Source organism: Heloderma suspectum, chromosome 3 (genome assembly GCF_057233095.1).
Source record: "Heloderma suspectum isolate Gila_16-S chromosome 3, 16-S_ref, whole genome shotgun sequence".
Classification (NCBI taxonomy): Eukaryota; Metazoa; Chordata; class Lepidosauria; order Squamata; family Helodermatidae; genus Heloderma; species Heloderma suspectum.
In genome coordinates, this window is record NC_139460.1 from 107,806,595 (window position 1) to 107,825,957 (window position 19,363).

The 19,363-nt window shown below is 40.9% G+C and overlaps 2 protein-coding genes across 9 annotated transcripts in view; one reads left to right on the plus strand and one right to left on the minus strand.

Moving 5' to 3' along the window:
* The window catches only part of MAP3K15 (mitogen-activated protein kinase kinase kinase 15), a 116,122-nt gene extending 102,641 nt beyond the window's left edge, over nt 1–13,481 (plus strand). For both annotated transcript variants that reach the window (XM_084844049.1, XM_084844050.1), the window contains 9 exons: nt 2,285–2,462; nt 3,271–3,445; nt 6,662–6,847; nt 7,351–7,456; nt 10,777–10,987; nt 12,192–12,304; nt 12,878–12,975; nt 13,059–13,135; nt 13,218–13,481. In XM_084844049.1, the coding sequence (XP_084700175.1) occupies nt 2,285–2,462; nt 3,271–3,445; nt 6,662–6,847; nt 7,351–7,456; nt 10,777–10,987; nt 12,192–12,304; nt 12,878–12,975; nt 13,059–13,135; nt 13,218–13,299 (1,226 nt within the window). In that variant the 3' untranslated portion in view covers nt 13,300–13,481. The remainder of the gene's footprint in view (nt 1–2,284; nt 2,463–3,270; nt 3,446–6,661; nt 6,848–7,350; nt 7,457–10,776; nt 10,988–12,191; nt 12,305–12,877; nt 12,976–13,058; nt 13,136–13,217) is intronic.
* Nucleotides 13,373–19,363, minus strand: part of PDHA1 (pyruvate dehydrogenase E1 subunit alpha 1) — a 31,358-nt gene continuing 25,367 nt past the window's right edge. For 4 of the 7 annotated variants that reach the window (XM_084844064.1, XM_084844062.1, XM_084844065.1 and 1 more), the window contains 5 exons: nt 18,396–18,551; nt 18,240–18,311; nt 16,294–16,361; nt 15,422–15,530; nt 13,439–14,444 (listed from right to left, as the gene is read on the minus strand). In XM_084844064.1, the coding sequence (XP_084700190.1) occupies nt 14,280–14,444; nt 15,422–15,530; nt 16,294–16,361; nt 18,240–18,311; nt 18,396–18,551 (570 nt within the window). In that variant the 3' untranslated portion in view covers nt 13,439–14,279. Of the gene's footprint in view, nt 14,445–15,421; nt 15,531–15,776; nt 15,904–16,293; nt 16,362–18,239; nt 18,312–18,395; nt 18,552–19,363 lie in introns of all 7 variants that reach the window. The other 3 variants (XR_014789171.1, XR_014789172.1, XM_084844063.1) reach the window with 2 other exon arrangements.

The following is a 19,363-nucleotide window of genomic DNA, read 5'->3' on the forward strand; positions in this document are numbered from 1 at the left end:
GCTTTCTGCCATTAGGGTGGTATCGTCTGCGTATCTGAGGTTGTTGATAATTCTCCCGGCAATCTTAATTCCGACCTCTGATTCATCCAGCCCGGCGTTTCTCATGATGTACTCTGCATATAAGTTAAATAAGCAGGGCGACAATATACAGCCTTGTCGTATTCCTTTCCCAATTTTGAACCAATCGGTTGTTCCATGTCCAGTTCTTACTGTTGCTTCTTGACTCTCGTACAGGTTTCTCAGGAGACAAGTAAGGTAGTCTGGTACTCCCATCTCTTCAAGAATTTGCCACAGTTTGTTGTGATCCACTCAATGAAAGGCTTTAGCGTAGTCAATGAAGCAGAAATAGACGTTTTTCTGGAATTCTCTAGCTTTCTCCATGATCCAGCGAATGTTGGCGATTTGATCTCTAGTTCCTCTGCCTCTTCCAAACCCAGCTTGTACTTCCAGTAGTTCTTGGTTCACATGCTGCTGAAGCCTTGCTTGTAGGATTTTGAGTTGGCATGTGAAATGAGCGCAATTGTACAGTAGTTTGAACACTCTTTGGCATTGCCCTTCTTTGGGATTGGAATGTAAACTGACCTTTTCCAGTCTTGTGGCCACTGTTGAGTGTTCCAAATGTGTTGGCATATTGGGTGCAGCACTTTAACAGCATCATCTTTTAGGATCTTAAATAGCTCAGCTGGAATACTGTCATCTCCACTAGCTTTGTTGTTAGTAATGCTTCCTAAGGTCCACTTGACTTCACTTTCGAGGATGTCCGGTTGAAGTTCAGTGACTGCACCATCATGGCTATTAGGGACATTAAGATCTTTCCTGTATAGTTCTTCTGTGTATTCTTTCCATCTCTTAATCTCATCTGCTTCTGTTAGGTCCTTGCCTTCTTTATCCTTTATCATGCCCGTCTTTGCACAAAACGTTCCCTTGAGATCTCCAATTTTCTTGAAAAGATCTCTAGTCTTTCCCATTCTATTCTTTTCCTCGATTTCTTGGCATTGTTCATTTAAGGCCTTCTAAACTTGTCTCTCCTTGCTATTCTCTAGAAATCTGCTTTCAGTTGGATATATCTTCCCCTTTCTCCCTTGCTTTTTGCTTCCCTTCTTTCCTCAGCTACTTGTAAAGCCTCATCAGACAGCCACTTGGCTTTCTTGCATTGCTTTTTCTTTGGGATGGATTGAGTTGCTGCCCCCTGAACAATGTTACGGACCTCCGTCCATAGTTCCTCAGGCACTCTATCAGGTCTAATCCCTGAAATCTATTCCTCACCTCCACTGTATATTCATAAGGGATATGATTGAGGTCATACGTGAATGGTTTAGTGGTTTTCCGTATGTTCTTCCATTTAAGCCAAAATTTTGCAACAAGAAGCTCATGATCTGAGCCATTCAGCTCCAGGTCTTGTTTTTACTGACTGTATAGAGCTTCTCCATCTTTGGCTGCAAAGGACATAATCAATCTCGATATTGACCATCTGGTGATGTCCATGTGTAGAGTCGTCTCTTGTGCTGTTGGAAAAGAGTGTTTGCTATGATCAGCGTTTTCTCTTGGCAAAACTCTATTAGCCTTTCTCCTGCTTCATTTTGTACACCAAGGCCATGCTTGCCTATTATCCCAGTGATTTCTTGACTTCCTACTTTAGCATTCCAATCCCCTATGATGAAGAGGACGTCTTTTTTTGGTGGTAGTTCTAGAAGGTGTTGTAGGTCTTCATAGAACTGATCAACCTCAGCTTCTTTGGCCTCAGTGGTTGGGGCATAGACGTGAATTACTGTGATGTTGAATGGTTTGCCTTGGATTTGTACTGAGATCATTAAAGTATCTCAGACTGTGTACCAAAGAAGCCGGCAAGGGATTCTGCAGTAAGGAACCTGGAAGCAAGCGTTAATTTGGCTTCACCGAGGGCGAAATCTTACACAAACAATCTCCATGTTGGAACAGCTGTAAAACCATGGGGCTTGTAGTAATCTTTACCAGCTAGCAGCCTCTTGCATAATTCTTTCAGTGGCTGGGTATCTGACACAAGGTCTTGTCTAGTCCGCTTCCTAGGTGAGCTGTACTAGCAAGGGTAAATCCACTCCTGGTGTTAGCTTGAGAAGAGTTTCACATCAGTCAACACATTTTATTTCTGCTGCTTGCAAAACATGCAGCTTTCCCATATCCAGTAGTTTCATTCCATTGGTTAACGATTTTTTAAAACTGCATTTTTATGGTAGTTCAGTTGTTTTGTTTGCTTAGAAGGTGGTTGGACCTGTTTATCCATGCCTCCTTTTCTCTTTGGCTAAAGATTATAACCGTAGCACGTCTCTCCCTCTGCCAGTCCAAGGGGAGCAGGCTGGCAGCAGCAGCAGTGAACATGGCTCAGTCTCACCAGACTCTGATATGCAACATGACATGTTCTTTGAAAAGACAAAGCGCTCTGTGTCAGAGGTTCAAGCAAAGAATACCTTTTCCCATTTACTAAGGTAAAAACTGACCTATGCAAAAATGCCTACTAGTTCACAGCCAAAGCCAATTGTGCTTATATTTAGTAGAGAGGTGGTTGTTCTCAAAAGTTAAATACATTTTGTGATTGATAGTAAAAGCATCAGTTGATGTTAAATGTCAGCTTTTAGGTCTCTGCAAGCAGTCAGTAAGTCTTGTTGGAAAAATAAGAGGCCCTATCAAGGAAGAATAGGAAGCATATTATCTTCAAATGAGTGTATTCCACATTATGATTAGTATGTCTAATTACAGTAGATTAGGGGTGCGCAACTTGTATGACCCCAAGGACTGCATGAGGTGTTGGGTGGGACAGCCAGGTTGTCCCCTCATTTTACTCACCTCACTTACATGGTCATACAGTCCAAGCAGCAACAGGCAGCTCTATGGTGCAGGACAGTGGCAGAGCATCCTCTGGGTTTTTAGGGGTTAAACAACCCCGAGTTAACCCATGGTTTGTTTCTGGGTTTACATGTTACAAAACAACCCAAGAACAGGGCATTCAAGGTTGTTAATTGAAAGTGGCAAGTGGGCGAGCGGCAGCGCTTGCTTGCTCCTGCACGCCCAGCCAATTCCTGGGTTAAACAACCCAGAAATTGGCCATGATGTGTGAATCTAAGTCAATGTATCTGCTGCATAATGTAAAACATTGGGTTATAGTATATTATAGTACATCATTACGTCATCCACTCATTTGAAGTGGTTGAAAAATTACTTCAAAGACTGGGTTATTATTGTTGTCCTTGTTGACCATTTGTAGTTTTTAGTGAATGTTGTCACTTTCTGACCTAGCGTTCCTGATGACAGCTCAGTTTCAGATGAGCGAAGTGCTTCCCCTTCCCTTGAGGAAAGGGATTCTGGTCTTTTCCTGTTACGGAAGGACAGTGAACGTCGTGCAATTCTCTATAAAATCCTCAAGGAGGAGCAGAACCAAGTTGCTTCCAATTTACAAGAATGTGTAGCACAGGTAATACTACTTTGAGATTATTTGCTTGTTTGGAAAAGGTAAAGATTTGTAAAGGATCGCTTTTAATGAAGGTTTTAAAACATGCAGTGTATAACATTTACAAGGCAAGTAAGTGTTGTGAGCATAACGCACAAGCACTGATGTGAACCATGAACCCCTCCCTGATTTGGGGGGAAAGATCCCCCAGGTTTTTAGATGTGCTTTCACTCCTTTTTTTGCCTGATGGCTCAGCTGTCACAGGATGGAAGACTATTTTAAACACAAGTTTCATGCTAGGGGCTCCCCTGGGCTTTTAGGATGGGTTTCTTTCTTTTCCCCTTCTTTCTTCCACACGTATACAATGGCATTTTACACTCTTAACTGTGAGAAGGGGGCAGATGTGGAGAGGCATCTTCCAGGGAAGTGTAGTCTTAATGATGGACACTCATGGGAAGCATGGGAAGAGAAAGTGCAGCTCCTCTCCTGCTCCCTTCACACTCTCATACAAACGCATGCATATTCTGATAGTGGCAGCAGCCACAAGTCTCCAGATACAGAAACAAACAAAATCATACTTAGATATGGGATCAGAGCTATGTCAAATACTATACACAGCAGGACAAAATAAAATAAAAATAATATGAACCATAGAGAGCTATGCAACTTGTTCCAGTGTTGGTCCAAAAGTCGAGTGGAATTGCTGAAAATCAGAACATTTTAACATCAATTTCTTTAAAGTTTGCTATGAAGTACCATAATGATGGGATTTGTAAGTATTTATAAAGGGAAGCCGTACTAGTTTCTAGCACTAAATAAATTTCTAGTAGTAACGTCTGTAACAGGCTGTTCCCACTCAGAATGCGGATTGCTTTCTTGCCAGTGATTTGCAGGAAGCAGTAGGAAGTCAATATCCGATGCATTTAATAAAAAGGATTATGGCAGAACATACAGGATATGAGAGGGTAGAAGTTCTTAATGCCACTACAGCAGCAGTGAAATCTTGTATGATTGCTGGCTGGAGACTGTGCGTTACAAGCATTTCACATTCTTCTATCTACCTTTCCCACGCTATTAGAGAGACTACAATACAAATTTAAGTTTAAGGACTGAATGGCACAATGCAGCTTTATGGAAAGGTATCATTATCCATTGGATCTGTACCAAAGAAAATGTACACAAACACTTTATTTCAAACCCACTCTTGAGTTTGATTCACTCGTGTTCTGCTTCCTCTCTTGCTAGCTAATTTAATCCATGGATCTAAGTACTTGTGATATGTCTGATATTGTGACATGCCTGATAGAAAGCTGCCCTCTGCTGCTTTGATCATGAACTGACAAACCTGCAAATGAGTCTTCCTGACAGCAGGGTTGAAACATAACCTAGCATATCTGGAGGCTAGTAAATACTGTGCTCAACTTACAAGAGTTTGTTGTAGGTTGCCCAGTATTTAAAGTGTCACAGAACCATAACCCTAATTAATATGAATAATCTTGAGAACTGAGACAATGAATTGGTCATGCCAGCCACAGAAATCCATTCCTGTCAGGAAAAAACCCTAATTCCATCTTGTTGTTGTTCAGTCATTAAGTCGTGTCCGACTCTTCGTGACCCCATGGACCATAGCACGCCAGGCCTTCCTGCCCTCCGCTCTCTCCCATCTTAGCTGTGGTTAATGCTAACCAGGTTTCCTATTTAACCAGGATTTGATTATTAAATGCTAATAATCCTAATTAGTGTTAGCCATGGTTAAGGCTAGTGGCAAGTGTTCTCACTCTTGAGGGTGTACATGTTTGCATTCCTATGGCTGCCTCCCAGCTGTAGTTAATAGGAAGCCAGTGTCGCATCTGGTCATGAGAATCACTAGAACATAAATTTTCATAGAATTCTCAGTGGCTTAAATTATTACTAGAAAGTAATACAAAGTGGGGAACTTGATAGTCAGAAGCAGCGTTTCCCAAACTTTTGATAGAGAGAACACCCTTTTCTGGATTAAAATTGGATGCACATTTTGCTCAAAAAGACAGAATCTCAATCAGCTCCCAAAACAAAGGACCGGCCTCTTCCTTGCACCTACCAGGGGGGTGTCTCCACCAGCGATTTACTCCGAGCTGGCTGCACGTTGAGGTCATTAGGGATACATGACGTCATGGCCATCCAACATCCACCCCTGGAGCTTATCAGGGAAAACCAGCTTATCAGGGAAAACCAGATTTCCTGAGAAAGTCCAATTCTTTTCCTTCAGTCGGGTTCTCTGGTATAGTTGTTGTGTGTCCCAACCCCTGCCTTTACCTCGGATATGCTAGCCCTGCCCAGGGCTGTGCCTTTGACCGTGACCCCAGTCAAGGGGTGTTTCCTGTCTCCCATCCCTGTGATTCCCAGCACAAGCCAATTAGTGTCTACTCAGAAGACACTCAGAAGACACCCATTGTGCTCAATGAGGCTTGTCCCCTGCAAGCCTCATTGGAAGTAATAAATTCCCCACCTCCGTTACAGGGGTCAAGTGCAGCAACGGCTCAGACAGCTTGGGGCTCATTAGGAGGTACTGATTCCCTGAAGCCTTTAAAGCGCTTTACCAAACCTGTGATTCTCCATGGCATGGTTTATTGCCTTAGGAAGTAACTACTTCACACCTTCTGTGTGTGTGTGTGTGTGTGTACACAGATAGATGGATAGACTAGAAAGACCAAAGCAAACAAATAAAAAGGGTCTCAACACCCAGTTTTTATTAAATTACAACAAACCCATTCCAATTAATTATGTTGACTTACTCATGCCTCCCGTGCTGCATTTTAACTAGATAGGCAATGTCACCAGTCCAGCGGAGGCTTAGAAGAGGGGGAGGGAAGGAGGCTGGGGCAGTGATAGGAAAAGGCATAAGCCAGCCACACCAGCCTCCTCCTCCTTTCCCTTGTCCCTGCGCTCTGTTTACCGAGTGTGGAGAGGCAGCTGGCGCAGTTCTCTCCACGCAAGTTATGAGGGAGAGGGGGCGAGAAGTGCAGTTTCCTTGCTCTGAGGTCGGAGCCCTGTCTTCGAGCATGGAACCAGGAATCTGAAAAAAAAACTATGTCCCCCAGATGCTGTCTAGGGGACATAGGATCACTCCTTCCATGATGTAATTAAAGATTTACTATGAATTTCCAGTTGCCCGCTAGGCAAGCAGGCTCTTATATATTCATGGAATTTATTGTTTGCTGATGTAAGGTTTTCTGATTTTGCACGTTCATTTTTTTTCAGAGTTCTGAAGAACTGCATCTTTCAGTTGCTCACATCAAGCAGATAATTGGTATTTTAAGAGATTTCATACGCTCTCCTGAACACAGAGTTATGGCATCAACTATATCAAAGTTGAAAATCGACCTAGACTTTGACAGCACTTCTATCAATCAGATTCATCTAGTGTTGTTTGGATTTCAAGATGCAGTATGTTCAATAAAAATATAATATTTGGGATGTGGGAAGGGACAAGTGTCCTGCTCTTGCAGACTACATTTGCATATATTATACCCAGTTCTCATGGGCCAGCCAGTGTTCATCCACTGCTCTGTAGCCAATGAGTATGTTTGCATGACCTGCAGCCATTCCAGCGGATAACGCTAGGATTATACAATTCTGGGGAAGGGTGCCTGGGAGATGGAAAGAACTGTAGAACATCATGGGGTAGTTGCTGATCTGCTTGGCAGTCACTAGATGAGCCTGCCCATCTCTGCCTTAAGATCTGCAGGGGAAGCTCTTTTCAAGGTGCCTTCTACTTGTATATGACAACTCTGTTGTGGTGCGATTTGTGGAGCAGTTCTTTTGCTTACAGTATATATTTAGAACTTTGGTATTTAAATTGTATCTTTGAAAATATATTTTTCCAAGTTTGGATATAATCTCAGCTACTTCAACTTAAATTACGTATTTATTTGGCCCTTTCCTTATAGGTGAACAAAGTACTAAGGAATCATTTAATTAGGCCTCATTGGATGTTTGCTATGGATAATATAATACGACGTGCAGTTCAAGCTGCTGTCACTATTCTTATTCCAGGTAAGTCAAAGCAGAGCAGTAAATGGTGAAGTGGTATGGTTAAATATGGTGGGCCAATAATTAATGTTTAAACTGTGAAATAAAGCACACTGATGTGCCTCAGGAGAACTGGTAGTGTGAAAGAAATTAATAAAAAAAACAAAAACCCATCCAGAGAGGATACTATATGCATCTGGCCTTTCCTCTTTCCAATCAGCCTCCCGTGTGTGTAGGCAATTCTGTTGCATCTCTTTGCTTGGATAATTCAATCAGTCCTGAAACGAAGAAATGGGAAAATTTATGTGCCCCGAACAGAAGCATGAAGCCAGAACAGTGACTTGTGCAGAAGGTGGGCTCCCTGAGGGCAGGTAGTTCTTTCTCTTAGTTCCTCTAAAAATAAATACACCTTTTGAAGCTAAGAGTGGTGTCCTTCCCCTCCAATTCAGAAAGCTTTAGAACCCCTGCCAGCCTGGGTAAAGAGGAAGAGACTGGATGGTGGCAGCTACCTTAAATTTGTCACCTGTGTGTATGAAATCTGGTTAGTTTTTATATTAAAATTCAACATAATTGTAAGGCAATCTCTGGAATCATGAGAAGTACTCTTTCAGATGTTCATCTTGAGGTATCTGCTGCAAATAAAGTACTCTTATCACTCTGGGACTTGACAGACTTATTGGTTGACTGGCTTATTTAGTTTAAACAGTGTAGGCATATACATCTTTCTCCAGAGTGTGCTACTCACCTACATGTGCTAATGGAATACTGAGTGTGTTTTTAAACAAGCTACTCAATTCCTGCCTCTGTTCATGTGATTATGGCAACAGGCCAAACTACATGTTGTTCAAGCAATCAGATCAGATTTTTCAGTAATTTTATTTATTTTTGCTTTGAAGAAGGCTCAGGTGCTCCAAAATTAATCAGAGCAGAAGGAGAGGCCATTTCTCCATCTAAATCTCCCCCACCCACCCCCTTCCAGAAGCTGCTGTCAACCCTGTAGCAGATTTTTTCCCCCTACTGCAGGAATCACAGTAGGTGGCAGGTGCAATTTTGATAGCCCCTGCTGCTTTAAACCTGCTTTTAAGTAAAAATAAAAAGTGTGGGAGATCCACTCATGGATCTCCTACATCTCATGTAGCTTAGGCCTTCAACTAATTGCAGGCCATCTAGCTAGTAAGTCATAAATTGATCCTGAGAATTGGAAATTGCAAATTTGGTCATACTTGTCCATCCAAAGTTAGAAAAAAAATGAGGGGGGGGGGCTCTATTACTGTCATAATATCTGAAAATAAAAGGGCTTATTGGTTGCCAGAATTGAACTATTGTCCTGTCCCACTATTTTTGCTGCTCTCCTATCCCACTATTTGCAAGTATGATCCAATAAAATTACACAATGGAGAGAACTGTGCATGCAGCTGGAGTGAGTGTGGGAGATTTTCTGATCTCAGTTTAGCTGCTTGCAATGTCAAGGTATCAAATTTCTTTTCAGGTTAAGTTTTAAAATGTAAACTGAATGGATGCAACAGATGGTAGAAGCTTCAGAGGAGGAAAAAGCCATCCCTTCAACATTTTCCTCTAGTATTTTTATTATGGCCTCAGGGACCACAGTTTATGAATCCATGGTATTTTGTAAATGTAGTAGTACCTATGCCTTTCCTCTATGGTAATTGCTTGGAATTGTTATCAAAGATCTTCATAAAATGAGTTGTTTTGACATTACATTTTACATAATGCACTTTACAGATTAACATGATTGTGAATTATCAGTCTGGACAGACAAATCCACAACTGTTTTCTTTTGAAAGGTTCCATATATTTAAATGCAGTAGATAGTGTGGAACCTTCCCAAACAGTCAGTGTGTGAGCATTTAGGAAAAAAAATGCTGTGAGCATAGAGACACGCCATGGGCGTCTCAAAAAGGAGATAAGCCACTAACCTTATCTCCTTTTTTGATGGAGTTACTAGGCTGATAGATCAGGGGCATGCTGTGGATGTAGTATATCTTGATTTCAGAAAGGCTTTTGACACGTTCCCCCATGCAAGCTGGTAAAATACTGTTAAATATATTTGAAGGTGGTTGATGGACCTACTCAAAGAGTGCTCAACCTGGAGAGAAGTATGGCGCTGCAAAGGTCTGTCCTGGACCCACTGTCATTCAACATCTTTATAAATCTTGATTTAGCCAAAGAAGTAGAAGGGATGCTCATCTCATTTGCGGATTGCATCAAAATGAGTGGGATAACTAATACCTTAAAATACAAAAATGATTCAACATGATCTTGACAGAATGGAGAACCGGGCCCAAATTTAAAAAATAAATTTCAACAGAGATAAATGTAAAGTTCTGCATTTAGGTAGGAAGAATCAGTTGCTCAAATACAGGATGAGTGATACCTAGATTAACAGCAGCACACATGAGAAGGATCAAGGGGTTTTGGTAGATAGGAGTCAGAGTTGTGAAGCAGTGGCTTAAAAGGCTAATGCAATTCTAGGTTGTAGCAATAGAAGAATAGTGCCCAGAGTGTGAGAAGTAATGGTTCTGTTCTATTCTGTTTTGGTCAGACCTCATCTGGAGTACTTTGTCCAGTTCTGGGCACTGCAGCTCAAAAAGGATATTGACAAACTGTATGTATCCAGAAGAGGGCAAAAAAGATAGTGAGGGCTGAGGAGACCAAGACCTATAAGGAAAGGTTGACAGAGTTGAGTATGTTTGTTGTTGTTCAGTCATGTCCGACTCTTCGTGACCCCATGGACCATAGCACACCAGGCCTTCCTGTCCTGCGCTGTCTCCCGGAGCGTGCTCAAGTATGTTTAGCCTGCAGAAAACATGATTAAGAGGTGGTATGATAGCCTTCTTCAAATCTTTGAAGGGGTGTCATGTAGATGGGAAAAAATTGTTTTCTGTGGCCTAGAGGATAGAACCCTAACCAATGACAAAAAAGAAAAGAAGATTTAGACTCAGCATTAAGAAGAGGTTCCTGATGGCATGAGCTGTTCAACAATACCTTAGAATGTGGGTCTCTCCTTCGTTAGAGGTTTTTAAGCAGAAGCTGGATGACCACCCATCAGATATGCTGTAATAGTGAATTTTCTGCATCAACATACCAGATAACCTTTGAGATCCCTTCAAACTCCGATTCCAGTATAGCTCTCAAATTTGCCCTTAAAAAAAAATTAAATAATTCTCTAGGCATCTGTATTTTTTGACATGGGCCTAGCAGTTTCTCAGGAAACAGCTGCAAAGATTTTTTTATATATATGTACACACACACACACACGATGCTATATATGTGGTAAAAGCAAGAAATACTTAACTTTTATGATTCTCTTTTGCTTTGTGCAGAACTGCGAGCTCACTTTGAACCAGCATCAGAGACTGAAGGAGTGGACAAGGATGTAGATGAAGTAGAGGAAGATTACCAGCAAGCAGAGCAAAAGAGACATCAGGAACCAGTTACTGCATCTGGAGTGTGTTTGCTCACATCTTGTGTGTCCTCTGATACTCAGCAGCAGCTTAGCTTGCAGTTAAGCAAGCTTAAGCAAGAAACAAACAGGTAATTGACTCCCCTGAATATATATGCGCTTTTTTTTTTTTAAGTGTGATTGGGCTTCTAATTTAGATGTTTCCTGATCATCTGTGGCGTGTATAAACTGCGTTCAGGCAAATAGGTGAGCTTCCTTTGCTCAGGAGGTAGAATTACTCATATAGCCACCATAGATGCTCTGTCTTTATACAGGATTAATTTGTTACTCACATTCTTCCTTCCAGTCTTCTGATTCTTTAAGCCTTGGCCTAATTTCAAAAGCCCTTTAAAAGTGACAAGTGCAGAGGTCTGGCAAGAGCGGTCTCTCTCTCCGCCTGGTAGCCCGATGTGGAGGGAGGGAGAGAAGAGGTGGCAGAGAGAAAGGGAGTGGCCCTATCCACTGCCAGCACTCAGCCCAACAGATTACTCTGTGGGAATGCAGCCCTCAACAGAAAAAAAAGGTCCTCAGCCCTGCTTTAAGGGAAGGGACCCTCCTACTTGAGGCTCCATGGAGCAGCACTATGGCCTTTCCCTTTCTCCCTTTTAGTCTTAAGATCAGGCACATCAGGAGGAGCCAAACCTGCAGCTTTTATAGCGCAAGCCCACGAGTGCTACTACTACGCATGCAGCTTATTTCTTTCAGGCCAGAGACGTGTTTGCATGTTACAAGAGGGCTCCATAAAATATACCTTCAAATGTTCCAGGACAGGCCTTTACATAACCATAGTATGTAAGTTGGGCAAGCGCTAGCTCCGTTTTTAGCCATCGCTATTTTGAAAGGGACAGACACAGTGTGTAAATTCCTGTTATAGCGTTAACAGTCTGTAGTTTGGCTCTGTCACCGTAGTAGGAGTGAGTAATATGGTAAAATCTTTAGCCACAAAATTCTAATCTAAAGATTTCAGGTAAGCCAGAGTGAAATAGAAATGCTGAACTATTCCACTAGAGAAACCTAAACTATATTGTAGCATTTAAAAATCAAGACTACACAGTAGCTCATCATTCAAAGATATGGAGATGAAGTAAGCTATAAGGCATGGATCATACCCACCTACAGAGCCTTCAGATATATCAAACTCCACTACAACATCCTGGTTCTGATAGGCTATTTATACCACTTAACACACTTGTCCCTCAAAATTAGGATTCCTTGTAAACAAGCATTTATTGCCATTTACTTTTTAAGGGGGGAAATGTATGCCAGACCAAATCTGACTCCTATTTTATTCATTAGGTTACTGGAAAGCCTGGTACAGAGAGAGAAAGAATATCAGACACTCCTACAGCAAACATTGGAGCAGAAAATTCATGATTTACATCTCCTTCAGCTACAGTTGAAAACCAGTGGTAGGTATGAGAATGAAAGATAATGTACAATCACTTATGTGTAGTCAATTGGAAGTATGCCTGGAGCTAATTTTTTTCTTTTAGGGAGGAATCCTGTGGCCACTAGTCAGTGGCTAGATGGCCACAGGATATGTCAGTTCCCAGAGAACCAACCTTCCCCCCCCTCCTGCGCTGCCTCGCAGGCAGCTGAGAACAGCCCCGCATTCCGAAGAGGAGCACGGAGCTGTGAAAACGGGGCATTCTGGGACAGGGAAGGCGGAAATGCCAGTATGACACATCCTATGTGTCGTCCAGCAGCCACTTCCCCTGCTCCGCTTTCCCGCAGCTAGACAGCCGAAATTGGCTGTCTAGCCACCAATGAAGGGCGGCTGAAGAGCAGAAGGGATGATCCCATCTGTGCTTCTCCTGCCCTGCATTGGATAGGCGGTCGCCTCCAAGTTCAGAGGCAGTCACTTGTCCCCACCAAATTTGTATAAACTTAATTACCAATTTTACCTTAAACACCAAATTTAGATAGTGTAGGGTTTTTTTTAATGTAATGAATTTAGTTACTCCATATTTGAATTGTTGCAGAAATTCAGCAATCACCATCTGCTCTTGAGCGCAATGTAGATGAAGAACTTATCAAGTGGTTAAAACAACAAAGAGCTGATTCAGATGTGATTGATAGGGTAAGATAAAAATTGAGATTTTCTCATCTCTTTAATCAATTGTTGTATAGTATTTAAGCGCATTGAAATTATTTGTCTTTCAGTTTGTTCAAGAGGATTATACGCTTAGTGATATTCTAAACAACATCAGTAAAGATGACTTGCGATTCCTTAGACTCCGGTAAGAAAAGAACTGCACAATTCTAGAAGTAGTAGTTTTCCAATAGCCTTTTGAGACTATTTTTTTTCCTTCCTTCATACAGTGGTGGTCTTTTCTGCCGAATTTGGAATGCAATATTAAAACACAGAAAACTGAACACCACACTCTTGGAAATGGAAGGTTAGCACTTCAGTTCTGCTAGGTGCTGATGGGGTGAGGTAAAAATGAGAACACATTCCAACTAAATTATTAATTTTTGTACATACTGTCTATATTCTGGTCCTGCAAGTTTTGCACAAAAGACACATTAAACAAGCTTTCTTTGGAAGTGTTATATTAAAGAATAGGAGAACCACAATGTTTTCATAAATAGCATGTTTTGTGAACTTTCTTTTGGAAGTTAGCCATTTTTGTACTATAATATTTAAACATACTAAATATACACGGATCTTAATACAATTTTTTCAGCTATGTAAATAGTACAGTAGCTGAAAAAATGCTTGCTTTAGATATAGATACATCTAAAATTTATCTTATGCACTTTAAGCACTTATATTTAAATGTAAACATGGTAGAGTTCTTGGTATAGCAGCTGCTTTTAAAAATGCATTTGGACAGCTTGCTAATACATTCTGATTAATATAAATGATTATTGTGCTTAGTTTTATAAGGCATTGCATAAAATCAAAGAACCCCTAAAATTGTTCAAGGATCCTAAGCAAGGAGAAAGAATTACATATTCAGTCAAAATATTTACCTAAAAGGTTAAGGTTAAAAATAGACATGCTAAAAGCAGGCTTCTTTTCTTTAGGGAATCATGGGGGGGGGGGGGAGGTAGAGAAGATGTACACAAAGTCCATAGGAAATAACTGCTCAGGAAGTTTTAATATGCCATTTTTTAAACTGTACATAATGTGATTTTAGCTGAAGAATTTTCATAAATACAGCAATTCAGAACACCATGAAGCTTATATAAGTTAATAAACATTGCTTAATTCAGTTCTTTCTTGAGCAGCTGTCTTTCAGGATTCCATGCTATAGCATTGCCTCCCCCCCACTCCCACACACACACAATGTCTATTTTGCTGCCGCATGAACAGATGCAAGAATTAAACCCCAGTATAAAATCCATCAGTTTTAACTAATTGCTGGAGTTAGAATTCACTTAGCCAACAGATTTGTACCTAATCCACTGATTTGGGCCACGCACCTCAAAGGGTGGCTCCTTATAATAGATATGATTGCCTAGTTCTTCCAGAGGTGGTTCAGGGTCAGTTGTGGCAAACTGTGCTGCATCTTCAATCTCTTTTCTTACTTCCACATCTATTTCCTATGTGAGAAGGGGAAAATGTCAATGGAAGAAGAAGAAATCTCTCTCTAAATCCATATAGATCGATCAGTACTAGCTTAAGTTAACACCTGATGGTTTGCAGCTAAATTCACAATACAGATGAACTGTTTACTGCTGTAGTACGCTGTTTGGCTGTCGGTACCTGGTGATTCTAATGCAGATGTGGCACTTTCAAGCTACACCAAGTTAGTTGCTATTATATTTTAGGAGCCTCTGCCCTTCTCAAGATGAAATCTTGATTCACAGTGATCTCAAATGAGCAGATCCACATCTACATTGCATGGGGAAACACTTATATTTAGTTGACTACCCAGCAACTGTTAGAACAACTTGTATATTACCTAAGTCTGACAGTGTAGAAGCAGTTTCTGACATGATGCATGTTGCTACAGATTTCAGATTTGAGTAGGTGGTAAGAAACTAATCCCACACCATTCCTACACCTGGAGATAGATGTATGATGAATCATATTTACCAAACCATCAAGGCTCTTTAGCCCCTCTTTGGCAACAGACGACAGCTCAGTCAACAGAGTGGTAATTACTATACTAAGAATGATAGCGTCAGCAGAATAAGGGAATATCCAACCCACAACTGCTGTCCCTGCTCCTACAGTAAACAGCTTGTGCTGCAGTGACTGGTTCAAAACTCTCCTCCATGTAATCTGATCGGGTTGATGTGAGAACAGGTTGAAGTAATCCCATGTATAACACTGGCTTGGGATCCTCAGAGGAAGGACAAGTTACAAATGTATCAAATAAGACTATGACAGCACAAACGCAGGTCCAAAAAGAAGAATGCTGTTTTAACTGGTTCATATCAGTAATTTCATCCTAGACCAAAATAGGTTTAAATGAGTTTTTGTTTAGTGTAATTTACTATATTTGGGGTTAATACTTTCTATAGTTAACTTATACTAAATGATTTCCATTAAATTTGGAATGAAAGCTTATTACCTTTAGCTCTTCCACACTAGCTAAATTATTGTTCACCATTCTGTCCTTCAGGAGAGTAATGGGATCACTTTTGCTTCTCACTTCTTGAATTTCTTCCCTTGTTCGGTAACTGCAAAAAAGGAAAGCCACTGATACACAATATAACGTCTTGCTGAACTAACTAACAGAACCGTTTCTCCCAAGCACAGGCTGGTCCTCTTGCTATCTTCTTCAATCAGGGCAAATAAGCAAACAGGACAAATAGTGCGTATGATCTGATAAGCAAATCATGGACTAGAAGAGCATTTCTGATAGGTTCTATATACTTTTTTCATAATTGAAGGCATATTTCACTCTTAGAATGAAAAAGATTTACTTTTAGCTAGAATCATCTTCTCTCAAAGAGTGCACATCCTGTATTTCTGCATGAATCCCAGTTCTGAGTTTGCCTCCAGTAACAGCAGGAAATTCTGCTTAGCACAGAGTGTTTGATCCTATAGTACCTGATCCAAAGAAATGACAGAATTATCAGCACTCTCTGGTTTGTGGGACAGTGTGTACGAGGTGATTCGTTTGGGATTCTGATTTATAGGCAAACTATAGTTTGAGAAAACCAGATTTTGCCAGCAACAACAGCAAATCAGTTAGAAAACTTCTGATCTTCTCCCTTCATGTAGCAAAGAAGGAGGATGCAAGCCTGAAGCTTGCACTTGCTCCTAATGGCAGAGTATGATTACGTCTTAACAGAAAATGTAAAAGATTTTGATAGGAAACTGGGGACATTTGAAAATTTAGCTATTTTTCCTATATACCTTCACGCACTAAAAGGAACAAGAAACCAGTTTCTCCCATCCGTTGTTACAATGTTGGAAACATGGAGAGAAGCAATGTACCTGACTCCAGGATCACTCATACTATGTCCATGGTAACGATATGTCTGTAACTCCATCACAATAGGGCCCTGGTAAAATGAAAGTTCAAAGGCTTTAATAGCTTTGAAAAATGATGATAAAGGATAAAATGATAAAATTTTGATGATAAAAGAGGCAATGACAACTAAGTGCATTTTAATATTACTCTTTAGACCACCTTGTTAATAAAGGCTTTGTGTTAGAGATCCACAAACTGTGGCTGACCTTGATAGCTACCCAAAATTTGTGCTGATCACTGACCCCTGACCCTTATTGCTTGCTTTCTGAGTGCTTTTAAAAGCTCAGCACAGTCAGGAAGAACTCTCAACCTTCTTCTGAGCCTGGAGATGATTAGATGTTAGGTAGAAGTAAGCTCTGATAGTTAGTGGGCAGACTAAAGCAGTTTATTTTCATGAGATGAAAATGGAATTCCTCTATTCGTATTTGAGAAACAACCAAATGGGTTCTTCATTTACATAAAGTCTTCTTTAACTCAATGTATGCATTGACTAAGTAGGGCTAACATGTTTATATCCAGATTTAATATTAACCTAGTTATTATTTCAAAGAAACTCACTATTTACAGTTTTTTACAAAGTAAAATCTGATTTTTAAATCCATTTTTATCCACTCTTGCCTTCTTGTGGGAATTCTTCTATACATATCTTTCTATCTACCTGCCCGTGGTATCATTTCAGTGCTAAACGCACTATTTCCAAACACAGACAACATTTTTTAAATAATCACACACAAAAAAGATTTACTAGAAAAGAAATAAGGCAACATAGGTAACTACTAGAGCTTGCATTCCAAATAAAGAAAACATTATCAACTAATTGATCCATTAATTAGATCTCAATAAATTATCATATAATAAAATCAGTAACTGTAAAGATGACAGTACTTTCTTTGTTTTAAATACATTTATGTCATAGTAGGAAATGTTTTAGAAGAGTCGTAATTCCTGCCTTGTCCTGCCTGTTTTTTCTGAGTACTTGCATCAAAAATAGTAACTTTATCTGCTGCCAGATCATTTGGAGGCAATTTTAACTCATTAATCTAACTAACTGATTAAATGTTGTAGTCCTAGCCTACTGGTTTGTAACACTATGAAATATCTGGTGATATTTCTGGTCAGAAATAGCTGGTTCTGACATAATGATCCTGGTTTCCTGAACTACAGTTTAGCAAGTCGGGAACAAGAGTTGGGCCTAAAATACTCCTCTCTCACCCCTCATTGTGTACCAGCTTTGGTACTTCAATGCTGGTCCTTTGAGATCAGCATTCCGTATTTTGGATGCAATGGAGAATTCTTGTTTCAACAGACCAGGACTGAAACACTGAAGCAAGGTTGTGCAGACTCAACACTAATTCCTGGCTTGTTTAACCATTATTTAGTAAGTTGTGATCATTGCATCCAAAAGGGCTCACTCTATCACCCAGTTCAGACACAATTATCTTGCTCTATGCCATGGTTTAAACTGGATCAAGGACAAGTGTTCTGTCCACACACTCCCTCTTCCCCTTCCTTTGCATGCCTTAATGCAATACTTTTGAGGTTTGTTAAACCAGTGTCCCATTACTTCTTAACCTGTACTTTAAGCCCTGACTGCAGTCCTACCTAGCTTGCAAACCGGGATTTGAGCCAGAGCTTAAAACACAGGTTCCTCGTTCAGACATTAATGGGAAACTGTAGTTTAACAAACTTGGGAAGTAGTTCATTAAGATATGCAAAAGAAGAAAGAGGACTGAAATCATTATGTCCTAACCAAGCCTAAAGTGTTTTTTTTATAGCATTAATGATCTCTTTAACTGAAGCATTGAATTCTGGTATATTATTAAACTGTACCTCTTTCCTATTCTGTCATCAGTCCAATTTGTTATGTGAGAGAAACCCAACACACACGCACAACCAAACTACAACTTACTTTTCCTGATCTGCAGTGGTCAGCAGCAAACTTTGTTGCTTCTCTTACAGCAAGAACATCCATGCCATCAACCTGAAGGCAAAAAAAATGTACTTCAAATGTATTACCTCTGTATTCTTTTTTTTTAAGATGGAAAATATTAAAAATTATTCTTACCCTAAGCCCTGGAATAAAGTCTCCCCTTTTATAGTAGTCTGTACTGGCTGCAGCTCTCTCTACAGAAGTACCCATTCCATATCTGTTGTTCTCGCAGATAAAAATGCAAGGCAACTTCCACAAGGCTGCCATGTTAAATGTTTCAAATATCTGACCCTGAAAGAAAAAAGGTTTGGTATACCTTCAGTTCTCTCTCTAATTCTCTCATATGGTCTCATATTACACACATAGGCAGCGTTTCAACTGGTAAATTTAGCCACTTCCAATGGTCGGGCTTCAGGCCTGGGCATGGGACAGAAACGGCCTTGGTCGCCTTGGTGGATGATATGAGGAGGGCTCTGGATAGGGGTGAATGCTCCTTCCTGGTTCTCCTCGACCTCTCAGCGGCTTTTGATACCGTTGACCACGGTATCCTCCTGGACCGCCTGGAGGGGTTGGGCATTGGAAACACTGTATTGCGGTGGTTCCAGTCCTTCCTCTCTGGCAGGTACCAGAGGGTAGCACTGGGAGAGGAGGTTTCGGACCCGTGGCCACTTACTTGTGGGGTGCCACAGGGTTCCATCCTCTCCCCGATGCTATTTAACATCTATGTGAAGCCACTGGGGGCTATCATCAGGAGGTTTGGGATGCAGTGTCATCAATATGCGGATGACACTCAGCTCTACCTCTCATTCAAATCTTCACCAAGGTTGGCCGTAGAATCCCTGTCCAAATGTCTGGAGACGGTGAGTGGCTGGATGGGGAGGAATAAGCTGAAGCTCAACCCTGACAAGACCGAGGTACTTTTGGTGGGAGACAAGAGGAGGCTGGGGGATGTTGACCTGGTGTTGAATGGGGTACAGCTACCCTTGAAAGACCAGGTCCGCAGCCTGGGGGTCATTTTGGACTCCCAGCTGTCCATGGAGGTTCAGGTGTCAGCTGTGAGCCGGACAGCGCTGTATCAACTCCATCTGATACGGCGGCTGCGC